The sequence below is a fragment of the Pelobates fuscus genome, chromosome 6, assembly GCF_036172605.1.
Source record: "Pelobates fuscus isolate aPelFus1 chromosome 6, aPelFus1.pri, whole genome shotgun sequence".
Lineage (NCBI taxonomy): Eukaryota > Metazoa > Chordata > Amphibia > Anura > Pelobatidae > Pelobates > Pelobates fuscus.
The window spans coordinates 200074374-200086598 of record NC_086322.1 but is presented as its reverse complement, the minus strand read 5'-3'; the positions used below and the strand labels follow the sequence as shown (position 1 = coordinate 200086598).

The following is a 12225-nucleotide window of genomic DNA, read 5'->3' as shown; positions in this document are numbered from 1 at the left end:
TTGTATTGTGTACATTGTGCACACTAGAGTAGGGTGCACTGCTTCTTGACAGTTGGATGGTAGTAGACGCATGTCCTAAATTATATGTACACGTTACGTATACAGGGAAGTAAAAGGTTAATTTGAGTTACTGTGTTTCTATGGGACACAGTTTTTATTTATCAATGCCTTGGATTCAGGGAAGTGAAGTATCAGATTAATTGTGGAAACACATAAAGGGTACATGTCTTTGGTCAGCAATATTGGAGGAGAAAATATAGCAATCTTTGAGCCAATCACTGTTAAGACTTGCCATTCCTTTGCAGGTTATGGTTGTACGCAGGATGTAATATCCATGTTAAAGGAACAGCACCCAAATAAGGATTTGGATGTGAAAAACTGTTGAGAAGGTATACTTGTCGACAGACATAATGGCCAAAATATCAGAATTAAAAATGTTACCCAACCAACATGTAATAAGACAACAGGACGTATTTAAAATAAAATAGTTTTTAAATAAAATGTGTTATGCTGAACTACGCTTACAACTTAAGGCAGTAACAAAAACCCGAAAAGAAAACCAAATGTGTCAGATATGTTTTCTTGAAGAACTGCAGAAGAGAACAGTCTTGGCACAGATAGAATGACAGGGCACTCAATTATTATATCTGCCAAGTCAGTAGGAAAAATAAAATGATCAGACTTTGACCTGTGAATCAAATGAATGCCAGCCAGGACTTGATATCAAATACAGCTATACTTGTCAACCACAGCTGAACCCTCTGAGCAAACATTTCAATACAAAATGGCATTATTGTCAGAGTTAGAATGTGCATATAACCACACTCTGTCTAGTTCTGGTAATCTATCATTATGTCTAGAATGAAAAGCAGCTAATATGATGTAAGACCTGTAGACAAACTGTGTTTTGTCATGTTTCTCACAAAATAAGACTCATTTAGTTTCATTAAAGGCAAATTACATTTTACAAGTCTATAAAACACTAAAGATGTAAAATGTCACAAAGCTGTCACATAGTTCTATACACAAGTTTCTAAAAAGAGTAATATTTTCTTGCCATCATTGAAAGATCTTTAAAGTCAGATCTCAGATAATGTTTACCTATAACCAGGGAGATATTTGTCAATGGTGGGGTTGGGTGTGTAACAGGCACAGAATGGAATGTAACAAATAAACAGGTAGCTGGGTTTTACTGTATGTTGTTGCTCCACAGCTATATACCAGAGACCAGCCAATGTTACCCAATTGCAACATGCAGAATATTTTTCTAAAGTGGGATTTGTTGGGAATTCAAAGTAAATTTTTAAATTTAAGGCCAAAATAGCTGAACTGAAAGCACAGCTGGCTTGGGGATTTTTTTTTTTTTTTGATTTAGCTATTTTGGTTTTAAAGGATCACTATAGATTCAGGAAAACAAACCTTAGGTCCCCCCCACCCTCAGGGCCCCGCTCCTGCTGGGCTGAAGGGGTTAAAACCCCTTAAGCCACTTACCTTTATCCAGCGCTGGGCTCGGCGCTGGTGACCTCTCCTCCTCTTCCAACGTCAGCTCGCGAGTGGAGCCAAATGCTCATGCGCGGCCAGAGCCATGCGCGCGCATTAAAAACGCCCATTTCTTAATGCTTTCCTACGGACGTTCTGCGTGCTCAATGCAATTTTCGCATTAAGCGTCGGGGAAGCGCCTCTAGCAACTTTCAGGGAGACAGCAACTAGAGGCAGGATTAACCCTGCAACGTAAACTTAGCAGTCTCTCTGAAACTGCTACGTTTACATCTGAAGGGTTAAAACCTGGAGGACCTGGCACCCAGACCACTTAATTGAGCTGAAGTGGTCTGGGTGACTTACGTGGTCCTTTAAAGTTAAAATTCACTTTGAGTTCTTAACAATTGTCACTTCAGTGAATAACCCAGATGCTGTAGCAGAACTGAAGCATACAAGGTGGGGGATAGCTCCTACAATTTGACAACAGCTATGGCGTCTGCATGATAACTAAATCAGCATAAAGTGCAATTCCCATTACGTTTCTCCTTAAAGCAGTTCTGTCCCTGTGAGATTCATGTGAGCAACAGTTTATGTGGTTCACTTTGATGCAGTCAATTGTAGGAATCTTTTATCTGAATAATGTACATTAATAGCCATTACCATCCGCATGTTAAAGGAACAATCCAAGCACCGTTACAGCTTGCCATGTCTCCGTTCCAGTGTAAGTAATCAAATGTATTGATTCTCTCAGCCAGAGAGCCAGCCTTGCTTAGATCAGGGGATTCTAATGGAAACTCCTTGAAGGAGCTTCTGTCTGAAGAGGACACATGTAGGGCATCTTGTGTCCAGGGTACGTTGTCACACTGGTCTTAAACAATTTAACTACTTACACAGGGAGGGTGCCACAGCAAACGGTTATGGTGTTTGGAGTGGCTTTTTAAGTCACTACTGGAGTTTTGCGGACTGACACAAGCATAGCACAGATATACTAGACACAGCTCACCAGGATATTTTAGGTGCACCCTATAAGAGAGTAAGGCTTACTTTTCAGATCGTTATCATAGGATCACCAGTAGAATAAAAGAGAAACGAGTTTAGCTGTAGATTCAATTAATACTGGTTATGTACCGTAAACTGTATTTGACAGTTAATGCTTAAACATTATTAAACAAGAAAAGCAATAATTTTTCGGTAAAACAAAGGCACAATGGTTGCTTTACTTTATACACTTTTGGTATTTTCTGAGTTTTCATCTATGCACTCTATCGATAAGAAGGATATTTGCCTGCGCATTAAAAAAAAATGTGATTTATGACACTATGATAGCAAGCAAACAAGGCACATTACAAAGATACATAACAGATCTTCTAATCTATAGTCAGCAAATTATTATCTCTTTTTTTCCCCATAGCAGAATATCAATAACAAAGGCTTGGCAGCTAATTCATAAAGGACCAATTACAGAATCATTAAATCATAACAACCCAGTTTTCAAATATCCTACATCAAAACAGAATGTCCCACTCATTTAACAGCGAGGCTATGTAAAGCTGCCAATTCTGAATATGTAGCACATTCCTATTCGCAATATAGCTTAAGGGACCAGATTGTGATTATAGAATGAAAAATGTTTGGTCCTTAAAAGGATTTAAACAAAAAGATGCACTTTAGGCACTTTTGATAGCGAACTACGACTCGTGCCTAAGCTTGGTTCCCTGTGGAATATCATTGTCAAATGCAAATAAAAGCATTGACCTTCTCTGCTACCAGTATATTGGCATACTGCTACCCCGACTAGGCTTCAGCACACCTCACACATTGATGAGAAAAACTCAGAACAACGGTGGTCTACAACATCACGATCATCTCAGCCTGCCACATTTATATTTGGACTTTTTCCTTTATTCGTTTGGTTCAGAATATTCAGATCTAGTTGAGCCTTACCAATGATTGGGTTCCTTAAAATACTTTTTATACTTTCTCTCCCCTGCTACCCATAAAGCTGGTATTCAAAGCCATAGATTCTCAGCTGTTTGTTGGCCACTCTCGTCTCTGACAGTAGCCAAGTTTTCATGGCAGGCAGATAAAAATCAATTGGACTTTGACATTTTTAGATACTATTTTTAATGCAATGTAAGCTCTTTTCTACTCTTCCAATCTTTATCACTAAATTTAGTTTTTCCAAATTCCCAGTCCCTAAATGGCCTCAGATAAGGATGCTCCTCTCCCCTGTACTATTTGCCTTTGTCATAACAACTCAACAGTATAAATACCTCTACCTCAGCAAGGAAGTACAAATTAAGTCTCTTAGTTGAAGAGGACCATCAGATAAACCCACACAAGATCAATCACTGTGATACTTTAAGGTTAAGCTCACTTTAGGTACAGCATTCCTTATGTTGGTTGAACTTTTACTATAGCATTTGAGGGAGTGCAGCTAACTTCTATTCTCAAAGATCCATATAAAGCTAATTTTACTGGCAAATCTAAAACTACATACTTGTCTGTTTACGTTGCCCCTTTCAAAATAATTTCACATGAATTTGACATGACCAGGATGTAATTTTGATTTCACAACCATTCTTGGCCCTCCCACTGTTAATGATGAAAGTGCTACGTATATCCCATAAACATTGCTCAGTATGTAGTTTAACACACCTGAGTAATTACATCCATCAAAAGACATGAATGAAACTACTCAGAAAAAAACTAATGCTGATTCTATCAGTTTACTATATGGCATTATTCATGTTGCTTAATTCTTTTAATGCATCCAGCTACTGTGTACATGCACATAGTTAAAGTATGACCTTACTTAATTAAAGTTATTGGTAAACACTACAAATCACTTGTAAATATATTTTATGGGCACTGGGAAACTTAGCATACAACTGCAGTGATTTGTGTAAGTTGCTGCAGCAATAATTATCAGAATGAAGATGAACAGGGAACTCCTTGCTTCATAATCTAAGCAAAGAACACAGATAATTATGATGGCTGGTGAGTATATTTAAAGTGGTTTGAAGACATTAGGGCCATTTTAAAGGAACAATCAGAGGATCAAAACCATTACAGCATGCTGTAGTGGGCATGGTGCCAGGAGTGTCCTGTCGCCTTCTCAATGTAAATAGTCAGAATGTTTGCCAATGGTCTAACAACTTACCTGGGATCTAATGGGTGCCGGTCACCTCCTCCACTTCAGAAAGCTTCTCAATAGAGCTCTCCTGAAGTAAGTACTATTGTGCAGGGACAGCTTATTGGCTAAGAGCATTATCTGATCACTCTCAGCCAATGAGTCAAGCCTTGCACCTAGGACCGTTACAGTAAAAACTGTCACTGCGGCTTTTTCAAAATTAATTTTGTTTGCGTGGGGATGTGAGGTACCACTTCCAGCAGCAGGGATCACCCCTACCTCTGTTACCCATGATGCTCTCTTCATCAGCATTTGCATTGTGTGACAGCATTCTTCCATCACTCCTTATGTCCAATGGCAAGTCAGCAACATGCTGACACTTACTGCTGCTGTCATCGTAGTTTCAAAACCAAGTTTGTTCCTGGTTAGTGTGAAAGCCCTTCTTTTTTGAGGGATATGGGAAAAGAAATACCATAACTTTGTGTAACATAGCGAATTATGAGATAATACTAAATTGTTAAATATTTTGAGCCCAATCTACATTCAGCAGACACATAGCAAAATAAATTGTTGCAGTATTATTATTATTGGCATTTATATAGCGCCAACAGTAGAGTTAGATCTCGTGTTTGTGACATATGCCAAATCTGCAGAGTCAGGAGGATAGACTACTAACCTGTGAACCGAGCCTGTGCTGCTGCTAACGGAGGATATGAGATCCAGTAGATCTGTCTCTTCAGGAAACGTATTTTTTCCCTTGCTGCCCAGCCTGGCTTTAGGGACTCCGCTGGATATTTTTGGCTGAGGCACCTGAAATTCTTGAAGTTGAGTTTCAGCCTTAGGTTTGTTAATGTTCACCTGCCAGGCCAAAAAAGGAACAGCAAGAGATTAACAAAATAAACACCTGTGCACATCAGTCTCTCTGTCTAAAACAGAGCTGGGAGAAATAAACAAGCTTAGATGACCTCTAGCAAAATATTCCTTTATCAGCAGCCTGCACAAACAGCTCTCAAGAAAGCAAAATGAGTCATAGGGAGAGCCTGTAAACCAGCACAGGAAAATGATAAGGAATATCAGGATCGCATAATCTGAAATGTGCTGTATAAATTATATGCAGCAGTACAATGTGTACAGCAGAATGAAAAGTCAATAACACTGATATAAACAATCACAGACGTGCCAAGGGTAATGACTTACAAACCGGTTTTGTTAAAAGTTAGATAATTTTTTCTCCAATTAGATTATTATGCGGTTTTATGAAGCCTTTTTATCATGTTGTTGAACAGGCTCCTCGAAAATACAATGTACTGCGGACATATCTTTCTATCTATCTTTACAGGGCGTGTACCTAAAATAATATTAGAAATAGTAATGGGGAAAATGTGAAAGAAAGACAATTTAGGATATCTTTCTAATTCAGGCTTGAAACCCCCACAGATTTATAATAATAATATGGCATTGTGAGATGATAACATTTCTAGTGACCACGATTAGGCTGTAGCATCTTCGAAATTTTAAAAGAATCACTTGGTTTATAACAGAAGACATCCAATAGTTTTTATAAAACAAAAAAGTATATGTATAAACATTGAGCCCGATAGGCAACATTGCATTTGTTTTATTAGTCAAAATAATAAATGAAGTTGATCACATAATTACCTAGAGAAGTAATAGCTACTTTCTACATAACAATTATAATTATGAGCGTTCCCTAGCTTTATAAAAACGAAATTACATAAGAAAGTAACACATTTGGCAGATATGGTAAAGAGCAACTCTGAATGCTACAGATCTTTATTTCTTTAATTATACTTGAATATTTGGACAATTGTATGTTTTAGAGGTTTTTATGTTCCTTTTGGAGCTAGCAATTGGACTGCTATTTGTAGTGCTTCAATCTGAACATAAAAGTGGAATGGTAGGTTGGAGGAATTCTTCATGTAGATGTACATATTCTAGTAAGGACTTCCTTTTAATTGTCTGCTACATCTGAAGAGAGTGAGAATGAGCATGGGCTACTTTTGAGTCCTTGACCGGAATGGCACCACACTGACTTTACTTAATTAGAGCTGGACGGTGAATTAACACAACTGGATGAGAACGGTTACTTGGCAGGACTGTTCTTGACTGGCCGGTACTGCACACAGCTCAGACTTGACAAATTGACCTAAACAAACAGGTTACAAGAGAATGTTGATAGTGGAGAACAAATGAAGTTGCATCTCCTTTGGCAAGTCCTCACTCAGGCTGACAGCAGTGTTAGCTCACTTGCACCATTACAGAGACAATCTAAACTATTCGTGTATTTTACTGATCCCACTTACAAAGGCAGCCCAAACCAAATTGCCAATATGTTCCCTCTGCACAAGAGATACAGCACTCGACATGGGTCTTGAACAAGATGAGCTAATTGGTCCTTGACTTTTTCAGCAGTTACAGAATAACTTGACTGGTATGGAACTGAGCAAAACAATAAGACTTTCCTCTTTAAGAAGCCTAGGTTTCACAGACTTGAACAGGAACCTGCTGCAATTGGTCAAGGCTCACAGCTTGATAATCTGACAATATGAGGGGCTGTACACTACAGTGTGACATCTCCATGATTTGGTAAGGCATCTTTAACCCCTTAAGGACACATGACATGTGTGACATGTCATGATTCCCTTTTATTCCAGAAGTTTGGTCCTTAAGGTGTTAAACCTGCTGCATTGCCCTCAATGCACCCTACTGTGATAGGAACCTATACTAGAACATTGTGAATATGTTACTGCAGCACAGGAAAACTGGAGCTATTTTAAACTGGAGGAGAAGCAAGCAGAAAAGTCACACTAATCTGGATCGTGTTTGGGGTAATCTTACCTAAAGCCCATTGTCTTCTTAAACCAAGCAACCACTTCTAAACAATAAATGTTTACTATTTTTAAACTGCACAAGAAAACAATTAAAGGCTGGATAAAGAGTGAAAGGAAAACAAGGACCGGTTTTCCTTTTAGTGCCCGTAATGTTATTAATTAATTGTAGCTATAATAAACACTTTGATGCTGCCAATTTGTCAAACAATGGAACTGAGATTTTGGCAGTACACATTTTGCGCTATTACTTTCCTTTCTGAATAACAAAAGGTACGTACGTGTTCACGTGTGAATCTCATGCATGCTCTGGTATCAGTGACATGATTAATCCTACGTGGCTTTCCTGCTTTTTAAGAAATGCGTACCCTGTTTTTGAAATGCCAGGCACAGGAAACAATTAACAAATGCAGGGAGCCATCAACTGGTAATCTTTGAAAATCTGTTTATTTTTAGCTTTCTCATCGAGATGTAATGCAGTTTTGTTTCATGTAGAGCCAAGCCTGTGCTGCATACGTGCCTCTTCAGCAGATCTGTGATTCTACCAACATTTATTTGATTTTAAATTTTACATGTAAAAAAATTAAGATAAAATACATAAATAAAAGCATAGTACTATTTTACTCTTTGTAGATATTAAACATTTGGGACTAATGTGACACAAATTTTTAAAAAATCATAAAGGGACACTGAATACCCCTAAAGCTCTTCAGCTTGCTGAAATGCTTTATGTGTTAAAGTGTGCTTTCTCCCATATTATGTGTGTGTTATCTATCTATTTTCCAAAAATAAGTCCTCAAACTAACAATACCACTGGGGGCAGCAATGGCTATAAAAATTCGGGGATCTCTTGATACCAAGCCAAGGTCAGGTAGACCAAGAAAGATTTCAGTCACAGCTGCCAGAAGAATTGTTTGGGATACAAAGAAAAAATCACAGGTAACCTCAGGAGAAATACAGGCTGCTCTGGAAAAAGAGCACAATATGACAATACTTGAACGAAAATGAGCTGCTTGGTCGAGTTCCAGAAAGAAGCCTTTACTGCACCAATGCCACAAAAAATTGTGGCTACAATATGCACAACAACACCTTGACACACCTCACATCTTCTGGCACACTGTAATTTGGAGTGACAAGACCAAAATAGAGCTTTACAGTCCCTATCATAAGGGCTATGTTTGGAAAGGGATCAACATGGCCTATGGTGAAAACAATACCATCTCCACTGTGACGCATGGTGGTGGCTCACTGATGTTTTGGGGATGTGCTCTAAAGGCATGGGGAATCTAGTGAAAATTAATGGCAAGGTAAATGCAGCATGTTATCAGAAAATACTGGCAGACAATTTGCATTCTACTGCACGAAGGCTGAGCATGGGACGCTCTTGGACTTTCCAGCATGACAATGACCCTAACAACAAGGCCAAGTTCACCCTCCAGTGGTTACAACAGAAAAAGATGAAGGTTCTGGAGTGGCCATCACAGCCTCCTGACCTTAATATCATAGAGCGACTCAAACGTGCGGTTTATGCAAGACGACCAAAGACTTTGCATGGCCGGGAGGCATTTTGCCAAGACGAATGGGCAGCTATACCACCTGCAAGAAATAGGGGCCTCATGGACAGCTATTACAAAAGACTGCATGCTGTTATTGATGCTAAAGAGGGCAATACATAGTATTGAGAACTAGGTGTATGCAGACTTTTGAACATGGGTCATTTCATTTTTTTGTTTGTTACCATGTTTTGTTTATTGTGCCATTCTGTATAACCTACAATTTAATATGAATTCCACAAGAAATAAAAGAAATGTGTTTTGCCTGCTCGCTCATGTTTTCTTTAAAAATGGTAAATATATGACCAATTCTCCAAGGGTATGCAAACTTTTGAGTACAACTGTATGTGTGTGTGTGTATATATACATATATATATATATACACACACACACACACACACACACAGGTGATACTCGAAAAATTAGAATATTGTGCAAAAGTGCATTTATGGGGATGAGACACATGGAGGGTGGAGAATGAGACACAAGTGGGGGCCCCAGGGCAATTTTCGCACTAGGGCCCAGTGGTTTCTTGTTATGCCTCTGGCCCTATCAAATAGAAATTCACCCCTGTTGCATATGACTCTAGCCTAGCTGTGGCAAGTGACATTTAAAGTCTGTCTAATGGCATGAGACTTAGAAAACATAAGTCCTGCTAATAATAATAGTACTAGATATATTAACAATATAATAGATTTCAATAGAAATTGCCACTTGTATAAATAAATCTTGTTACACCCCTCTGGATTTCAATTAAACAGCCGGTCCTGTTACTTCCTCATTGTTTAGCTCAGTTCAGCTAAATTCAAGAGGCACCAATTGCCCAGAACACCTGTCTTGCAAAGTCTACTCATTGAGCTGCAATGGGAAGTTTTTGATTGGAAATTTTGGGCTGGTTTAGAAGGGGAGGGCTTACAAAGACAGCAGACAAAAGATCTGCAGATTTTTCAAGCTTTTATTTTAGATATACATATATATATATATATATATATATATATATATATATATATATATATATATATATATATATATATATATATATATATATATTTATATGTTTTCATTGGGCTACATATACTAAATAGTGATTTTTATTTTAGGGGGGTTTATGCAGTGAAGTGTCATGGGGCATTATTTTATCAGCATTCATAATTTTGAGTGTAAATCCTACGTGTATTTAATCAGCACAGTAAAGGAGGAAACCGTATTTAAAAGAAGAAAAACTACCACAACAAGAGGACATAGTCTAAAATTAGAGGGGCAAAGGTTTAAAAATAATATCAGGGGGGGGCGGGGCCTGACAGCCGACCGAGGCAGCCGCATGCAACTTGGGCTCCTCCACAGATTACCACTATCGACTAACGTCAGGGGTATTTTGCCCGACTTATCAGCGGCAAAGTTGCCTCCTGACCCCGCACAAGCGACTCCTGCACACAGACTGACAAATTGAAGCGCAGCCCCCGGTGGCCGCTACTGCAAGCCTCGGCGGCCTACCAACGCAACCCGAGGGGACGGCCGCTCCTCGGGTTCCTTACGAACCACCAGTCCAGGGCCCTGTTTCACCCCCCCCTTTGGACCGGGGGGGATATCCCGGTCCCCACTACTGGGTAGACCCCACACAAAGCACCAGAAACCTAAAGCTCCACAGATCGCTTACCTCGTGGCGCAACCAAGATGGCCGCCACGCTGGAAGCACACCACAGCGGCTCGGATCAGCAATGGAGAATCCACTTCGAAGCAAGGTTCGATGCCATCTGCCACAAGTTCTGGCAACACATCGCTCAAAGAGCTGCTCCGGACCCTTCTGGCGCGGGATTACTACAAACCACTGACACAGTGGCCTGCCTACCTCCCGAGCCGAGGGCCCACCGGGCACAACAGCCAGAACAAAGCCAGCGTGCCCGAGAGGACACGTGTACAGCGGAGACCCGCGGCCAACCTACCCTGAGCCGTCACGGCCACAGCCGAGTTAACCCCCGATCAGGGGAAAAGGGAAAAAGACGGCGTGAAAGCCGGAGACATCTCCCGACTGCCCGCAAACGATTGCACAGAATGGCGATGCCACCGCGAAGGGGCCCACGGGGTCCACCGCAAACACATAGGAAGCAGAGGTCCGACAAGCAACCGCAGAGTGGCAGACCCTCATCACGGCGCCAGTGCCCGACAAAACTGCGGGGAGTCCAGACAAGGACACCATCCACCTGCACCATGATCACAGGTACCCACATAGATAAGGAACCGGGTCCAGCACGGGAACACCTACAGCTAGACTTTGTCCTACCCCAGCGGGACCCTCAGGTACCCCTAACACCCTTCCCCATGACGGGAGTCGGATGAAGAGGAACTCGCACAGCAGAATGGCACGGAGGAAGCTATTTGGTGCCTTTACCACAACGAACTTTGCCTAGTCCCTTCTGCAATTTTCTAAGCTGAGCTGACCTACGCTAAAATCACATATTATGTATGGCACAAACGTTATTACCTGTTGCACTTACCTCTAATCTATACATGATATGCCTAACATCTCTATAGCCCGCTGGCAGTTACTTGAATAGATTCATGGTCAGATATCTGATCGCTACTACCTGCTAGGCCATAAGAGCATAGCTTAATTCAGCTGGATGACCTTGTGCCTCAGCCATACACCATCGCTATATAGTCTACACACACTAGTCTGCTTCAATACCTAGCACATTACTCTTACACAAACTGTGCTGTCGTAATACATTGACAAATCTACGTTATAGCTATGCCTGTGTTATAAGTTTACTTAATAATATCGTCACTGGGCTATGCTGCCCTAGTTAATCTAAATCTACTGTGGTTTCACCCTTGTTACACAACAAAATTTAAAAATGAGGCATCTCTATCTTAGAAATGTGTTGCACTAATGCTATCGATGTATTGACCCCATGATGTACCTATGCATACATTTCCCCTGCTCTACCTTCTGTACCCCATCTCATATGCCTTAAATAAAAGAAAGAATAATAAAAAAAAAAAAAAAAAAAAAAAAAAAAATAATATCAGGAAGTATTACTTTACTGAGAGGGTAGTGGATGCATGGAATAGCCTTCCAGCTGAAGTGGTAGAGGTTAACACAGTAAAGGAGTTTAAGCATGCGTGGGATAGGCATAAGGCTATCCTAACTATAAGATAAGGTCAGGGACTAATGAAAAGTATTTAGAAAATTGGGCAGACTAGATGGGCC

At 40.2% G+C, this 12225-nt stretch overlaps 1 protein-coding gene across 1 annotated transcript in view; it reads right to left on the bottom strand.

Moving 5' to 3' along the window:
• Positions 1–12225, bottom strand: part of FAM13A (family with sequence similarity 13 member A) — a 234200-nt gene that overhangs the window by 104756 nt on the left and 117219 nt on the right. The window contains exon 9 of the mRNA XM_063458640.1: positions 5289–5470. Coding sequence (XP_063314710.1) covers positions 5289–5470 — 182 coding nt within the window. The remainder of the gene's footprint in view (positions 1–5288; positions 5471–12225) is intronic.